The following is a 17396-nucleotide window of genomic DNA, read 5'->3' as shown; positions in this document are numbered from 1 at the left end:
CATTGGCTATAACCTCAGGTGACTACGGCATCGGGAACCAAGTGCTTTGCGTGTCGCTCAGCTGCAGAGAGAGACAAATGGATCGAGAACCTGCAGAGAGCTGTCAAGCCCAACAAGGTGAGGGGAGAGAAAGGGATGCGGTAGAGGAAGAAAAAACAAAAAGGATGATCCCTCTGTCTGTGTGTCTCTCTCTCTCCTCCCCGTCTCCCGTTGTTGTCTGTTTTCAATAAGAGCGCACCGCTTCATTTCTCTGTGTGAACTCCATCCCTGTGTCTGTGTGTGTCTGTGTCGAACAATATAGTCGCTTCTCCACACAGAAATATTAAAGCTGCACAGAGTAATGCGAGATGGTGGGGGATTGGTGGCAATTGCTGTTATTTGGAAAAAACTATGATATCCACCAATCAGGTAATGCCAGGTCAGTAAATTGCACACAGCAGGATCATTTTGACCTACCCAGCATGTGTGTGATGCTTAATACTGAAGAATACTGAAGGAACAAGAGCTGAGAGAATGAATTCTGATGGGTCCAGGTCATTGCTTTCTGTGGGCATAATTCATTCACGCCAATTTAGTCCAGTTTGGATCGCACTTAAAAAAAAAAGGGTTGAGGATGAGAATATTAAAATGTTCTTGCATATGGCCTAATGTCAGTTTGCTCATAGGTGACATCAGATCGTGGTTAATAAGTGAAGATGGGATGCAGCTCGATGATTTAAGGGGTATTTGGGAGTATTTAACATAAAAAAAACCTCCCTTTGTGCTACTGTGAGTTTATATCCATCCTCACAGCTTAAAGAAATGAAATCTCCAAACTTTATATCGACTCAAAATCTCATTTTCAACCAGCTTACTTCGTAAAATGGTCCTGTAACTTCCCTCTCTGTTATTAAAAAAACGTGAACACACATGCAAGAAATGCCGCTTTGATGGCAACCAGGCAGTTAGAGTTATTAAGCCAGACTGAGATGAAACATCGCCCGAGCCGAATGCCTCGGCCAGATGCTCGGGCCGCGGGGGTCCTGGCTGAGTCATGGAGCTCCAAGGACTCCACATGGGGGCTCACTCCAAAAATCATCGCCCTCCTACCCCTAAACAACATGCACTGTGCATCTCAGACCAGATGCATCTTCAGAGATAAGACTCACTACGGAGACAAAGATTATCATTATGCTTCTTAACTTCCTGGAGCCTTTCAAATCCCTGTTTGAGCTTTGAGTGTTTGTACTTTCAAAAAGGAGAGCTACCACTTCACCCTGTTTTCATGTTTTACTCGTTTTTTTTTTGGTGCTAGTAAAATCAAGATCTGACTGAAACGAGTGAAGCAGAGGACTCGAGCCCATGCTGTTGTTGCTGCACTGTATGTGCACTAGCAAACTGAGCCACCAGATGTCCAGCACGTTCAAACTCAGACGTTTAGAATACATTACGCCTTGTGTTTGGCGCTGATTATCAAAGCGCATACAAATGGAGAACTTAAGAACTGTGGATATAGAACCGTGGTGCTCGCATATTGAGTTGTCTAAATTAGGACTTCAATAGTCTGCAGACAAACAGGGGGCTAACAACAATGGCATTTAAGCCTAGTTGAAATGACTCAGAAAACATCATTCTGCAATCAACACGGCACTCTCTCCTCCCATGGGGGAAGTCAAATATAGCTTGAGCTTTGTGATCATGATTAGGAAGTGTAGCTGTCTACAGAAACATTACCGTCATTGTTTGTCCCTCGTCTTTGCAGCACCTGTGCATCGTCTCATTTGTGTCTTTCTACTTTTTAATGGACCCATTTTTCTAGCCTTTGCATCCACTCACCTACTCCCCTCCTTGTGTCCCTGTCATTCTGCCGTCTGTCTCTGTACTCAAGTCCTGAGTTGAAAGCAATTTATCAAGTACATCCTCCACAGTAGCTCCACCACCATGTCACCAGCTACTTCTCCCCTGTCATTTGCTCCTGCAGGCTGACCTGCTGTCGCCCTTTATTCACATTCACCGTCTTCAGTTTTCATATCTCTGATCTTTTTTCTTTGCCGTTTGTCGTGTTTTCCCCTGCATTGCATCATCTTGTCGTGTAAAGCTTTTTTAATGACAGTAAATGCTCTCGACCTGATTTGACCCAGCTTTATCTCCTCGCAGGACAACAGCAGGAGGGTGGACAATGTGCTCAAACTGTGGATCATCGAGGCCCGCGAGCTTCCAGCCAAGAAACGCTACTATTGCGAACTTTGTCTGGACGACATGCTTTACGCACGCACCACCAGCAAACCCCGCACCGACACCGTTTTCTGGGGAGAGCACTTTGAGTTCAACAACCTGCCAGCTGTCCGCAACCTACGCCTTCATCTATACAAGGAGACAGACAAGAAGAGACGCAAGGTGACACACACATCTCACCATGGAGGTCTCATATGAAAGAAACACTTATTTGATATTTGGGTTCATTTAGCATTTTGTTGCTGAAAGATGTGGTATGGTTTTAAGGGAGTCAAATATTTCAATTACTAAAAAATACCTTAAACATAATGCTTAACTGGATGGAATTGAAAATGTTCACAATCAAATCAATTCTATGATAATGAGAAAAGAATTTGACACAGTGACAAAAGGCACTTGTGATGATAAACCTTCAGGAATGGATCCCCCTTATCTGAAGATCCCCTTAGCAACACATTTTCATCTCATTATTTAGCTCTCATACAGTACCTGTAGCTTTGGACGTTTTGCTACTCTCATTGGGCTGTTCAGCGAAAACAAGAAACAACAACTTTACCATAACTTCTCAGCACCAAGCGACAGACAGACACAGTTGGCCACTAGCTGGTGCAGCATTTAGAGGCAATATACCACATATTTCCTTCAGGAGTTAGATGAGATCAAAAACAACACAAAGAGGCAATTTGGCTCATTAGAGCGTCGCTTCAACAAGAACAAGAGATGAAGAAAGGACATACTGTGAGGAGTGAACATTATGTTAAAGAGCTACATTGTCATTCAGTCGTCTTATAATGAAATAGCCAGTAACAAAATGGAGTCTTGTCTGCAGTGGCTCTGCTTTTGTCTTTGTCATTTGCTTTAATAGCCTTATAACACAATGATGCAACGTCCATAGTTTGTGTTGGAGGGAAACAGGAGTGTCTTCAAACTGCACTGAAAAAGCAGAGGGCCGGACCTGAAGAATGAAAATCCAGAACAATCTTAATTGATGACAAATTGATTAGGTCAATGCCATAGACTTATTATTACAATACCATTGCCATTTACTATTTGGCAGTAAAAATAGTATTTTTCGCCCCCTCATGTCACTTTTAGAAATGAATTATAGTGAGTCACAAATACTGTATGGTAATTCCTTTTTCTCAATTTAGTACAAGAGTACCAACACCATAGCTAAATAAACTTATTTCTAGCTTCAAACGACACTCCAGGGATCTGGTGTTTCTTCTCGTTATTTATTCAGTGCAGAAGCTTGAAATTGACTTTTTTTACATTTTAAGATTTTTTTTTTTATAAATGTATGAGGTTATTATTATAAAATCACATAGCGCAGATTTATTTAATAGCTTATTATTAACTTATTAGCTTTCTGCAACAATTTCTTTTCCCAAACTGGGATTAATAAAGTACATCTTATGAAAAAGTACTCTAAACATGCTTATCTCTATGTCTACTCTTTTCTTGTTTTAAGGAAAAGAGCACATACTTAGGACTGGTCAGCATCCCCATCTCGAGCATCACTGGACGTCAGTTTGTGGAGCAGTGGTACCCGCTCATCCAGCCCAGCGTCCTCACAAAGGGAGCCGGTGGGGGGGGCGGGAAGATCATCAACGCATCCCTACGCCTCAAATCACGCTTCCAGACCATGAACATCCTGCCCATGGAGCTGTATAAGGAGTTTGCAGAGTACGTCACCAATAACTACCGCACCTTGTGTGCTGTGCTGGAGCCCGTGCTGAGTGTGAAGAGCAAAGAGGAAGTGGCCTCTGCGTTGGTGCATATACTGCAGAGCACAGGGAAGGCTAAGGTAGGGGCTACTCTATCAGTATGTGAAGCTGAAAACAGATTGTTCAGTCCTTACTTCTGCTGTAAACATTGTGTGTAAGAACAACAGTTGAGTTTTTTCTTTTCCTCAGGACTTCCTGTCAGACATGGCGATGTGCGAGGTAGACAGATTCATCGACCGAGAACACCTTATCTTCAGAGAGAACACTCTGGCCACCAAAGCCATAGAAGAGTACCTCAAACTGATCGGACATAAGTACCTCAAGGACGCTATAGGTGAGCCATGCCAGTGAAGCACTTGCAGTTGAGTTAGTCATGGTATAAACAGGGACATATTCCATTTTGAAATGCTTTAAAATTCAGGAGATAAGTTTTGGAAAGCCAAAACTTTTAATTGAAGGAAAATTCGTCCCTTAGAAACTGTTTCTCTCAGTCTTCCTCCATTCCCTTGCTTGATGGGGGATTTTAGATTTTCCCATCTTACCCACAGTATAATATTTTGTCATATCTTTGCATTGAGTTTGACGATATACTGAATTATTTGATCAGCCAAGTGCAGCTCAAGTGCCTGAAGTCTGTGGGATAGGGAAGCAGCTATTCTTATGGATAAATAAAGCTTTCTTAAAGAGAGAGAAGGACATCAAATATAATGTTCTCATTAGGTTTGTGTCGTTAATGGATGTTTTCACGAGCATGTACAAAAACTTGATAATAAGTTAACATTTTTATATAGTCAACCACCATTACTCTGGATACTTGTAAACAGGAAATGAAAAAGATAATATCAGTTTGTACTATACAAATAATATTAATTATGATGAAAATGGGTTGAAAATATGCAGTATCACTCATGTAGTCAATATTCTAAATGTCGTTTTTTTTTTTGTTGCCCCAATCTAGTCCACTTTGAATTTTGAATTACTTTGATTTCAAGTATATAGTTCCACGTCCAACATGAAACATTTTTCTTTATTTCTGTTAATTGCTTCCTACTTTTAATTTAAATCTAATGTATTTTATTTTTCTTTCTAAATCTAAATGTGTACAATGTTATGTTATGCCTGTGCTTTCTGTATTGTAACAACACTGAAATCTTCAAGGCTTTTTTTTTTACAGTTTCAACATTTACTAATGAATATAATTTGTAGGGGAGTTCATAAGGGCCTTGTATGAGTCAGAGGAAAATTGCGAAGTGGACCCCATGAGAACCCCACCCTCCGTGCTCCCAGACCACCAAGCCAATCTCCGAATGTGCTGTGAACTAGCACTCTGCAAGATCGTTAACTCCCATTGGTGAGTAGCTATGCATGCTTGTTTTCAGTTTGTCTTTTACTCTCTGCCTTTTTAAAGATGCATGAGATTTCAGACTCTTTCACGGGGGACTTGAAAAAACTCTGAATTTCTACTGAGTCTCACATTTGGTATTTCCCCTTCCCAGTGTTTTCCCTCGAGAGCTAAAGGAAGTGTTTGCCTCGTGGAGAGTGCGTTGTGCAGAGAGAGGTCGGGAAGACATCGCTGACCGTCTCATCAGTGGTTCTCTCTTCTTGCGCTTCCTGTGTCCTGCCATCATGTCCCCATCGCTCTTCAACCTCACCCAGGAGTATCCCGACGAACAGACGTCTCGCACACTCACCCTTATCGCCAAAGTAGTGCAAAACCTGGCTAACTTCTCCAAGTCAGTTTCATTTCACTTTATCTACAGCTTTTAGTTTAGTACTTTGTAACACTCAGTTTTTCTCCTTAATTATGAACCTATGAAAAAATGCATGTTTCTTCACAATCTGAAAAACATAGCTTGAGTTAAAAATGTGTTAAAAATGTTACCTTATTTTCAGTCATATGTCTCAACAAAATGGCAGTGGATATAAAGGACATGTAAGAAATAGTGTTTCAGTTTAAGAGCTATCCGAAATTGTGGCTCCAGTTGACATTACATTTCACCGTCATGTGTTGCTCTGTCACTTTCCTATCTCTACTCGTTCTAACCCTCCATCGGCTTATCTCCTTACTGCCCTTTCCCTCCTTTCCCACTTGCAGGTTTGGCAATAAAGAAGAGTACATGGGTTTCATGAATGAGTTTTTAGAGATGGAGTGGGGCTCCATGCAGCAGTTTCTGTATGAGATCTCCAACCTGGACAGTGTGAGCAATGCGGGCGGTTTTGAGGGATACATCGACCTGGGCAGGGAGCTGTCCATCCTGCACAGCCTCCTCTGGGAGGTCATCGCTCAGCTCAGCAAGGTAAGCCCAATCATGGCAATATCTGTGCCATTATACAACTATTCAGCAATTTCCAACTGTAATTGTTTCCAAAATAAAATTCTAGACCATAGTAATATTAATGGATATTTAAGTAACATTATTTATTTAACATTTAAACGTTTTTGTCCCTTTTTTGCTTTTAGATTTCTCCTCTTTTTACACAAGATTTCACTAAGGTCTTTATCAAAATTTGAGTTTTTCTATCAATTATTCATTGTTATTATTTAGTCATAATGCTGTATTTTAAGCTATTTGATATATTGGGATAAGGCACCTACATTTAAATGGATATAAACCATAGCTCCACGTGATAGTTTATTGTTAAAATTCAAAACCACCAGTAATTAAATTTTTTATTAAATACATTTCCATAGATGAGACAGAAGTCTTATTCATACTATAGCTTGAATTACATTATGTTGTACAGGTTTTGTGTCCATCCCTTTACGTCCCTTCAGGTTTTATTACAGTGAGGCCAAATTTAAACAAACTCAGACTGAATATTTCCGGATTTTTCACCTTATGCCTAAAATCTTGCTTAATTTTAGCTGTAGAGTAAGTCTTTAATCAGGCTTGAGCCCTCATTAACTTAGGTGGAGATGGACATATGGCATTTTTATTAAAGAAAACTTGCATTAAATAACTCAAAAATATTAAATGTTTTAATTCCGCAGCAAAACTCAGCCAAAATGGTTTTTCTTGAACCACAGGATGCAATCATCAAACTGGGTCCTTTGCCCCGCCTCCTGAATGACATCAGTATGGCCTTGCGTAACCCTCACCTCCAGAGGCAGCCTAGCCATCAGACAGACAGGGTGGTTGAGCGGCAGGCCGACAGGCTGCTGTCCCGGCCCAGCTTCAACAGGGGCATCTCGTCCGAGTTCCAAAATCTCATGATGAGGGATCTGAATAGGTAGGCTGTAGCGGACTCTAGGTACATACCTCACCATTGTCTGTGTTATCACTAGCAATCAACATCAATCAATTACTTTCACATTAACCCAGTGAATGTTGGACTGTGTCAGTGTGTTACTATGGAAACAGAATGTTGAGTATAACGTGTGCCAACGTTTTTTCTTGTTACATTTTTCGGCTGGTAAATACACAACGTACTAATTGAAAGAAGAGAAAGAAAGTAAAATAGAAGTTGTTTGTATGTGTTTTTTATTTTCACATCTACATGGGTATGTTAAACACTAAACGGTTGACTTTATCTTAAGAATGATTTCCAATTGAAATGTATAAAACACACAACCAGAGTACTATGGCAGTATATCTTAAAAGATTAGTCTTGATCAACTAGCTGTTTAATCAACAAGTTGTTCATTCTCTAGTAACCCCTAGTCTCTAACTCCAGCTATTGTTGGCCTTACTAACTGCTGTTCTCCAGCTCTATAGATATCACTCGCTTGCCTTCCCCCACCTCCACCGGAGGGGTCATGCCATCCCGCTCCCAGATGAATTTCCAGGACCGTGACCACCTCCATCGAGTGCCCTCCAAAGACATGTTTTACGTATCCCGTCCTCCCCTGGCCCGATCCAGCCCGGCCTACTGCACGAGCAGCTCGGACATCACAGAACCAGACCCTAAGGTGAGTTTTTAACACGTAGACATGGGGACTCATCATCCCGTTCGCTAGGTCTATTTTTTTATCAAAGTGAGGTTAGTATAACATGCATGTTAGTCATACTTGTTAGAATCTGCCATCGTGTGATCGAGGCTGTAGTTTATCATGACATCTGCTTTTTTTCCACTGATTCACCACGCAACTCATCATAACGGTATTTCCTGGGAAATACTTTGAGGCAATCCGATATCCAGGCCTCTCGGTAAAAACACCCCGCACCACCCTCACCCATATCATCCGTGGCCACGTAACGTACATAATATTAGGAGGCACAAAGGCCTCTCATATCCCTTATAAATTAGATTTTCAGTGTCAATAAAAGCGTATATCTATGATGGACCTCCAGGATCCCCGATTGAACAGCGTGTCTAACCTGCAGTCGGTGGAAATGCTCAACTCCTCCCAGGCCTCCATCGCCGGCATGGGCAGCTTCGGGGGGCTGAGCAGCGGAGGCGGTGGCGGCCTGGGGTCCGGCCTGAGCAGCCAGCTGCGGGCCGGTGGGAGGTTGTCAGCTGGCTCTGGCGGCTCCAGCATGTCCGGCGGCCTCCGGCTGAGCCAGCTGAGCCAGATGGGCAACACCACCGACTCGCTATCCCAGCAGCAGCAACAGCAGGCCGCCGCCATGCGCTACCCGCTTTCCTTCCAGAATCCCCTCTTTCATCTGGCGACTGCTGACGGGCCCCAGCAGCCACAGCTCCACCACCAGCACAGCCGGGCTCCACCTCCAGCGCCGCTGCTCCTGACCCCAGAGCCCGACCCCTCTCACCCGAACTACATGCCACAGTTCGCCCACGGGGGGTTCTCTCGCAGCGAGGACCTGTCCACCCTCAGGACCAGGGACGGTCACCTGGGCCAACCCAGCATCATCCACTCTCACAGCTACAGCGACGACTACAGCAGGGCCGACTACGGACGCAGGCAGATGTCCATGCATGCGCAGGTACATGTGTGTTGTATTGTGGTGACGTCTTAAAGCCACTGAGTAGAGATGTATATGTCTCTTTCAAGTGAAAGGGGGAGGACGTCAACTAAGGGTTGTTGTCATTATTAATAGATCTATTCTGATTTTTTAAAAAGTGAATGTTTGTAGATCACACATTTCCAGAGCCCAAGGTAACTTCCTCAGGTTGTTTGTTTTGTTGACTATATTACAAATTAGAAGTAGTTTGGATAACTAAACTTCCTGGATCACATTTCAAGATTCAAGAAGATTCTCTATCGGTAGAAATGTTTGTGAGTGGCTCACAAACAACATAAAAACAAACACATCCATGAAAACCTCTCATAATACTACATTAAAATACAGTTAAAAGAAAATGACTTACTTGTGCCTGAAGCACGAGTAACTACCTAAAAGAGAACTGAAAAAAAATGGAAATGCTAACTTAATATCTACTATTTTTCTTCCTAAGGATAACCTCCAACCACAACAACAAATGATGGGTATGGCCAACCAGACAGGAACCTCCCACTCCTCCCTGGCCGCCACGCCCCCCACCACAGTCCTACCCATGCGCCAGAGTTCTGTGGCCCCGCCTCCCACCCAGCGCGTCAGGTCCCAGACATCCCACCAGCTGTCTGTCAGTGCGGCAGCTGCACCTGCTGCTCTGGCAAAGACTCGGCCGCCGAGCGGGAACCTCCTCCAGTCGCCGGAGACGGGCTACGCCGGCAGGCAGCACGGGCCCCGGCAGCTGTCCGTCAAAGACAACACCGCCCCGGGCCTGCCCCACCAGCAGAGCTCTGTCAGGGAGAACCAGAGTCCGCAGGGAACCACCACTCAGAGCGCTCAACAGTCACCACAGCAACAGTCTCAGCACCTGCTCAAACCCACCATGAGCAAACAGGTAACACCTGCAAGCTTTCACTTCATTTTTATTCTCTTCGATCTTCTCTGAAGTATTCATGTTTATCCACCAGCACCTGTGCTCATGATTATTTCACAACATTGTTTGTAACCCATTTTCCCCTGGGTTTATAAAAGTATTCCTATTTCTGATTCTGGAGATGTCTGTTACTGTATAAAAATGTCAGGAGGTTCAGCACAAAAGGAATAAACTCATGCAGCTCAGAACATCTCTTGTTGTGACCTGACGTCGTCTACAGAAGAACTCCTGTTCTCATATTCAGTGTGTTGGCCTTTCTTCCCAGGGCTCCCAGACTCCATCCACTCTCAATCCCCCCACCCCAGCCAATGAGCGAACAGTGGCCTGGGTCTCCAACATGCCTCATCTGTCGGCTGACATTGAAAGTTCGCGGATTGACCGTGAAGAATTCAAACTGAAGGAGTACTCAAAGAGCATGGATGAGTCACGCATGGACAGGGTAGGTATTCTTCTAAAGTTTCAGAACTGCCCTTTGAATAAATGAAACTTTTTTCCATGCTTTGAGGAACATTGAGTCATGTCTATCAGTTCTGAGCAGATGGCACTCAGATTTGGTCTTAACACAGACATCATGAGGTCACAGTGTGGGAATCAGCCAAATGTTTTTCAGTGTGTATCAGACTCTTTTAGGTGGTCTCCTACTTTACAGTGTGTCTTGTTGAATATAAATGTGGATAAAGAAACTTTAAATCCAGAAGCCATTGAGGTCTCAAGGTTGGTCAACACTAACCCAGTTGAATCATTTCTAATTCCTCATTCTCTCCATACCTCTGCCTCAGGTAAAGGAGTACGAGGAGGAGATCACCTCCCTGAAGGGCCGCCTGGTGATGTCCCACCAAAAGCTGGAGGAGTACGAGCGGAGGCTCCTCACGCAGGAGCAGCAGACCAATAAGATCCTCCTTCAGTACCAAAATCGACTGGATGACAGTGAGAGGAAGCTACGGGCACAGCAAGTGGAGAAAGACTCCCAAATTAAAGGAATAATTAGCAGGTAAATGGAGGCTGTTGTTGGGATGGAGGGCAAAAGACAGCTAAGACATTATGTGGTCTTTTATAGGGCGGCCATTTTGCGGGCCGCATTGACTTTATCTTTGTATATTTTCCTTTGTTGAGTACACTATGAGTCTTCTTCTGAAATATGTGGAAAAGGGAACACATTCTCTCAGATAAAGAATGCTAGCATTAATTAAAATGCATTCTCTGCTTCTGAGGGGCTACAGAAGTCTTTGGTTGATACACTACAACTTTAGCTTATTGGATTCTATTAACACGAGCCAAACACAAACTTGAAGCTGCAATGTTTTTTTTTCCTGAAATACTTATATTGCATATTGGAATATAACTCTATTTGCAGGGGTTGTTATCTTGCAGAGAATATTGGAGAGTAGGAGGTTGTTTCAGTTTCATTAAGTACTACAGCTCTGGGAGCAAGGCAAGGAGCCGCACTGTATATTGGAGCCAGAGCTGCAGACATGTAATGAGTGACAAATTAAATGAGAGACTATTATAAAGGGAGACACAGATCGATATCTTCTGAGATACATGTGCAGAGCATGTTCCCTTGGCGGTTGGGTCTTTACAACTGAGTTAAAGTGGTCATAGGAGTCTGATTGTCCTCTAAGCTCTTGTAGTGGTAATATGCCATATGACATGCTTTACTTGTTATTCTAGAGCATCCTATTTGGATCCCTTTGGAGACTTCCAGATGAGTCCTAATATTATTCCGTGCTTGCAGTTTTGGAGCTCTGTCTTGAGATTGTATTAATTCCCCAGAAAATGTTAGTAGTTGATGGGAAAAGAGTGGAATATTGATCGAATCTCATTTGTGTTCAGGCACAAAAACACTAAAGTTGTGCGTTTGAATGGATTCCTTGAGCAAGTGTGACTGCACATTTGCAATGCTGCCCACATTTAGTTAAATCGATGTTTTTTTCCAGAGAGAGTTCAGATAGGAAGGCTGTGTAAGAAAGACAATACAGTATTTTCTTGTTCTGCAACCAAAGCGTGGATATCTGTGAGAATATTGCCACTTCTAATCCACTCCAGGAAAGAAGACTTCGAATGACGACAGAGACAGTCCTGCTCGTCTTTTATGGAAAAAACATCTTTAACGCTATAACCTTGTATATAAAACCTCTTAAAGCACCGTCCCATATTTCTGTGCTGCGGCACTTATCATCAGCCTTTTTAATGAACACAACTTTGAAATGGATCTCGGGATCATTTAAGATGATACAAGCTATCCTAATTTCCAATTGACTCCAACAAGATTGTACTGTAAAAGCACAAAAGGATGACATTCGATAACTTCAGAAACATGTCTGCACTTTTTAAAAGCGACGCGTAGTTTTGGACCTTCAGGCACTGGACTATGGAAGACCATGGTTTAATATTAGCTCTTCCATTTTAATCACGGTGAACCATGTCCGCTGAAGGACTGCTGACGTATCTTTCTGGGGACGCTTCTCTCCTTTTGTTTTAACACGATGTGATATAAGGAGGGGAGAAAGGCACACCTAATGATAAAGATACAAGCATGGAAGCAAAACAAATATGCCACATAATAGAGAAACTTTATCAGAGCACTTAGAGCCAAACCTTTGTTTATTGCTCCCCTGGAGTGTACACTTAAAGCTAATACAGTAAATCTGCTGCACTCATAGAGCATTGTGTGCAGGAATCTGATATCTCCAAGGAATGCACTTGTATCCTGTGTGACTTTTATTATCTGACCACACAAGGATGAATTAAGTAGCAGATCTGGATGCTTCCAAGTCAGTTTTACTCACAATCCACTGAGCCAGACCATATCATTGAACGCATTAAGACTTGCATTGTCTGGATTTTTAGTTTTAACGCATGTATGAGCAAGAAGAAGTGGAAGCCAAGAAACACGGTCAGGCCATGGAATGCCACCACCTTATTGAAATGACAAGGGTATCCATAGCCTTACGATATATTTTACCTTACACTTATGATTATGATACATCTTCACATTCAAATACATTATGCCGATGCAAATGCCAGCTCAGGTTCTGCAAAAGGAGCTTAAAGTGATGCTGAATTCATGGCTCCTTTGTCGACATTTCCTTTTCTGCAGAACTAAAACACTTAGCATTGTGTTTTAAGTGTCAGAGATTTTCTTTCAGAGAAGCCTTAATGTTCTGTGTATAAACTTTACTTTAAGCTCGGAGCAAATCTGTCATTAGGCCTGATACACTTTCTGTCCTTTAACAACTTCATTTAAACCAAAGCCAAATATTCCGTTTTCAGCTATGCTAGGTTAAATCCACTGAAAACACTGAATCCACTTTACCTGTAGCAATTGTATCTATATATTTTTCCTATTAGTTGGCTACAGGCTCACCTATTATTATTTTTGTCAAAAAAATTAACTAATACAAATATAAATTATTTATTTTCCCTAAACTGTTTGCTGTGAACAGATCAACAGATTCATGTTGAGCCTGCAGTAGGGAAAACCTGTCATAGTAATAATCTATTTTTAACTATAATCCAGAGCATATTAAAGTCTGTGATGCAAGAGCCATAACAATAATGATATATGAGATATATATAAATTCTATTGAGAGTGAGATTATCACTATTTTACCTTGCAATAGCTAACTTTTTAGCGGGAGAAGCGCAATAATAGATATAATATATACATGTGCTGTCTGTGCAGATGCACATGCAGGATCCTGCCGAGCTATATATCGTATGAATCTTGTGTACATAAAGAAAAACGTAACTTCCTGCCACAATATTTTACCAGGTGCCATTCAAAGTATCTAAACGGACGAAATAAAGACCTGGAATACTGTAAGATGCAAAGTACCACAGAGACAACATGACAACAATGACGTGACTCTTTGACAACAGTATGTTCTGCAAAGTGTGTCCCTCAGTTCTCAACTTCTTTTGGCTTCTCTGTACGGTGTTTGTGAATTTATCTGCATCTAAAATGAAAGCCTGCATTGGATATTATTTATTAATTAAAGCACACATTTCCTTATACCTGTATTATTTGCTGTATATGCTTGGTATGCCTTTTGACTTTCAGTCTGTCATTGGTGGTGTCCAGTGACATGGTGAATCAGAATAGTTGTTTAAGAGAGTACTGTCATTTACCTTATGCATTTACATATTATTATTATTATTATTATTAAAAAGGCAACCCTATTATTTATTTTTCCCTCTTCAGAGATCTAGATAATATTCTGGTGTCAGTATATCCGCCTCTCTTTTGTAGCAAGAATATATTGATAGGCTGTATAGATTGTATACGGCAAAACTTGTGTTTAACTCTTGCAAATGAATCCATAGTGGTGACGAGTTTTGGCTTGATGTGTGTGTGATCAATATCGGTCTGATTGACATGGCTTGTAGCAACAGCCAAGGGTTTATAGTCACTTTTATACAGACCTGTGTCAAATAGTTGCAAGTAATTCTTAGCTTTATTTTAACCAAATGGTTCGGGGGGGGGGGGGGGGGGGTGTCTGCTGCATGAACACCAATCAAATGTTGAGAGGTAAGTTTTCAGCCATTGAAGCATACTTTATGTTGCACTTGTTGGCAAAGAAAGAGAAAGTATTTGCAGCTGCTGTTTGATCCAGGTCTGATGTTGCTTTTCATTGACATTACATCAACTTCACATCCTATTTGACGCCTTTGTCTCTTGCCTTTTTTCTCTGTAGCAAAAAATATTCAGACATTGTGACCTCATGTTGGTAGATACACACATTGTTTTGACTACATGTACGACTTGACCTCAAAAGCACACTACTTGAAGTACAACTGGATATAAAAAGCTCAACTCTTTTTTTGTAACATATCACCCACATGAATCATTGTCTGCCTCTTGAAGTCATGTCGAAATCTTAATGCTGTATACCCATGTTGCATTCCATTGTTTTTTGGGACAGTGCTTATATTTCTGTGTGTGCTTACAGTATGATTGATTATTTTCTTTTCCTATATCTCTTCTTTTGTAAAATAACTCAACACTGTACATTATTTATGGAATAAAACATCCAAACACTTGTTTGTTTGAAACTTCACCTGTGGATTTCCGTTCTTTATTGTCAAACATGTGCTTCTCTGTGTTCTGAATAAAATGATATACATGTGCTGAAAATGAAGTGACACATTTTGACTTGATTACTGGTGTTTTGATTCTGCAGTGGAGTAGTATGGCAATTCAAGTTTGCTGTCAACTATATGATTGACTTGTTGGCGTAATGAACAACATTTTCTGGTAATTCATCCCAGATAAATTGACATAAAGGTACTCCTTCTCCTCCGTGTTTTACGATCAGATAATATTTCAGTTAGCTTGTTTCAGTCAATAAATTGTAAGGATGTTTTTCTGCTCCTGCAAAATCTTTTAAAACACACGGAAAGTCATGGAGGCAACCCAATGAAATCGTGTGAAGAAGGGTTCATTTATTCACACTAACTTCTATGTGGCATGTATCACCACCATAACAATACTCACAGTTTAACCAGTTGGCTTCATAATTTTCCTGTATGAAAAATATCCTTCAATGATTCTTTTTGGAGTAATTCCCTTGAAGCTGGGAAACTGGCATTGTCCGATGGCTCATGAAAGTAAGCTAGCTCATATTTGCGAGTGTTTGAAATTATGAATCAAAGGATTCCTCCACTAATGCCTTGGCCAGTCAATATTACATAAGTTATGCAATTCCCTGGGGATGATCAGGATTTGTTACTGAACCGTTCACTTCACATAACCGAGTTTAATTGTCCACAGTTGGCCTTAATTGCGCTTTGAAAACACCTTAAATCGGGCAAAAATGCTTTGATGAATCCCATGGGCGGAGGAAGAAAAAAATAAACGGCTCCAGTGAAAATGGGCAGAGCCTGAAAAACATGGCCTTGGTTACTGCTGCTCATCACTTTCATGGGCTAGAAAAGATTGCCTATCAGATTTGGGTTCCAGATTTGAGATACAGGTAACCGACATCTTATCACTGTGCTGTTGAGGCAGATGATGGAGATGCACCTGCTCAACTTCTTGTTAAGTACCATCTTGGATTCATAATTCTCCCTCTCTTTCTGTCGACCCTCCCCCCCCTTCCCCCCTCTCTTTCTCTCTCTTTCTCTGCTTCCAAGACTCATGGCTGTGGAGGATGAGATAAGGGGAGGACCCATGATTGAGACAAAAACCAGGATTTTCCCTGATCAGGTCTGTGAGACTGCTTCTTCTCTTGTACGATGGCCCGTGCTATCTTCCCCCGCTATCTCCCCCCTCCACCTCTCTTTTCCCCCCCTGCTTCTGTTGTGTTATTTGGTCTGCTGTGTGTTTGTGGTCCCTCTGATTGCCTCGCCCTGTTCCTGACCTGTCCCTGTGTTTGGGGTTTGACTGCCATCTGTCTACATACCTGGGAGCTTTGAAGATCAGAGAGTGTTGTTGTTTGCATTCCTCGGCTCAAGCTGTCGAGATGTAGCTTGGGTTTGTGAGCATATCTGGGTCCGTGGTGATGTTTCTGTGAATGTTTCTGCCGAGCATGTCAGGGTTGAAACTCTCTCAAGCTGTTTCGCACATAACGTAGAACCAGACTCGGCTTATTGAACAGCTGAGCTCCAAATGCTGCGTGGTTGTGGTGTTGTGGAGCTTCAGTCTTTGGTGCTTTTCATTTCATGCTCTCAACCCGCCCCATTTCTTATACTGTCAAAGTGAACTAGCCCACCTCCAAGTATGACTCATGCTGTAAATATAGTGTGTGCGTAAGAACATATAGTTTTTATATATATGCATTTTTTGTTCGAGGAATAAATGCTAAGAATAGAAGAGGTAATGCGAGCAACTACTCAGCCCCCTCATGCTCAGAGTCTTGGACATTAATCCAGATCAGTTTCTTTTTAATTAAACCCAGACACTCTCATATTCACACTTCAATAATTCCTTTTCCTTCTTGATGATTTCCCCCAGCAGTGGTAGAAGCAGTACTCAGATTTCTTACTTTAATAAAAGCAGTAAAAGTCATGCATTTGAAGTTTTTGCTCAAGGAAAAGTATTATATATTTCAAGTGCCAAAAGTTGTCATTATGCATAATGGCTCATTTGAGAATATTGCATTATATATTATTGGATTTGAATTATAAACAAACTAATTGTATTCAATTAATATGAAGTTGGATGGTTTATGAATACATCCTTATGGATCAGTACAGCCTTATCTTAGCTTATATAATCATATTTTATCTGTTGAGTGATTAGTTATTTTCATTGTGGAATGTTTTTTTTACATAAAGATATTATACTTAACTGATGCCATGTGGAGGGTATTCTGTGTGACACAATGTGACACATTTTAAAGCGAAATATTAGCAAAAGAAATTCCCACAGAAAGTTTGTCAAAGTGTTTAATCAATTGCCAAACTTCACATGTTCTTTAATTTCATTCAGTCGTAATTGTGATATATCGATTGTGAATATATCTGAGTCATTTTATTCCCTGAAAATTCAAAGAAAAGCCTCAACGTGAATATCTAGTCATTCATCAAAAGCGGAGGGGAAATGATCAAACACGCCAAGAGGAAAGAGAGCTACTCATGGTCATTATTACACCCAATGAAACAATTTGATATACTGAGAAACCC

At 41.5% G+C, this 17396-nt stretch overlaps 1 protein-coding gene across 16 annotated transcripts in view; it reads left to right on the top strand.

Moving 5' to 3' along the window:
* syngap1b (synaptic Ras GTPase activating protein 1b) overlaps window positions 1-17396 on the top strand; it is a 126478-nt gene that overhangs the window by 96228 nt on the left and 12854 nt on the right. For 7 of the 16 annotated variants that reach the window (XM_079691537.1, XM_079691525.1, XM_079691529.1 and 4 more), the window contains 15 exons: window positions 19-117; window positions 2137-2376; window positions 3686-4021; window positions 4131-4275; window positions 5148-5292; window positions 5438-5674; window positions 6037-6238; window positions 6403-6435; window positions 6934-7172; window positions 7650-7851; window positions 8267-8827; window positions 9300-9731; window positions 10036-10209; window positions 10550-10761; window positions 15906-15978. In XM_079691537.1, the coding sequence (XP_079547663.1) occupies window positions 19-117; window positions 2137-2376; window positions 3686-4021; window positions 4131-4275; window positions 5148-5292; window positions 5438-5674; window positions 6037-6238; window positions 6403-6435; window positions 6934-7172; window positions 7650-7851; window positions 8267-8827; window positions 9300-9731; window positions 10036-10209; window positions 10550-10761; window positions 15906-15978 (3330 nt within the window). Of the gene's footprint in view, window positions 1-18; window positions 118-2136; window positions 2377-3685; window positions 4022-4130; window positions 4276-5147; window positions 5293-5437; window positions 5675-6036; window positions 6239-6402; window positions 6436-6933; window positions 7173-7649; window positions 7852-8266; window positions 8828-9299; window positions 9732-10035; window positions 10210-10549; window positions 10762-11816; window positions 14831-15905; window positions 15979-17396 lie in introns of those variants that run through there. The other 9 variants (XM_079691540.1, XM_079691528.1, XM_079691530.1 and 6 more) reach the window with 8 other exon arrangements.

This window comes from Notothenia rossii (genome assembly GCF_949606895.1).
Source record: "Notothenia rossii genome assembly, chromosome: 7".
Lineage (NCBI taxonomy): Eukaryota > Metazoa > Chordata > Actinopteri > Perciformes > Nototheniidae > Notothenia > Notothenia rossii.
The sequence above is the reverse complement of the archived record's forward strand: the minus strand, read 5'-3'. Positions and strand labels throughout refer to the sequence as shown.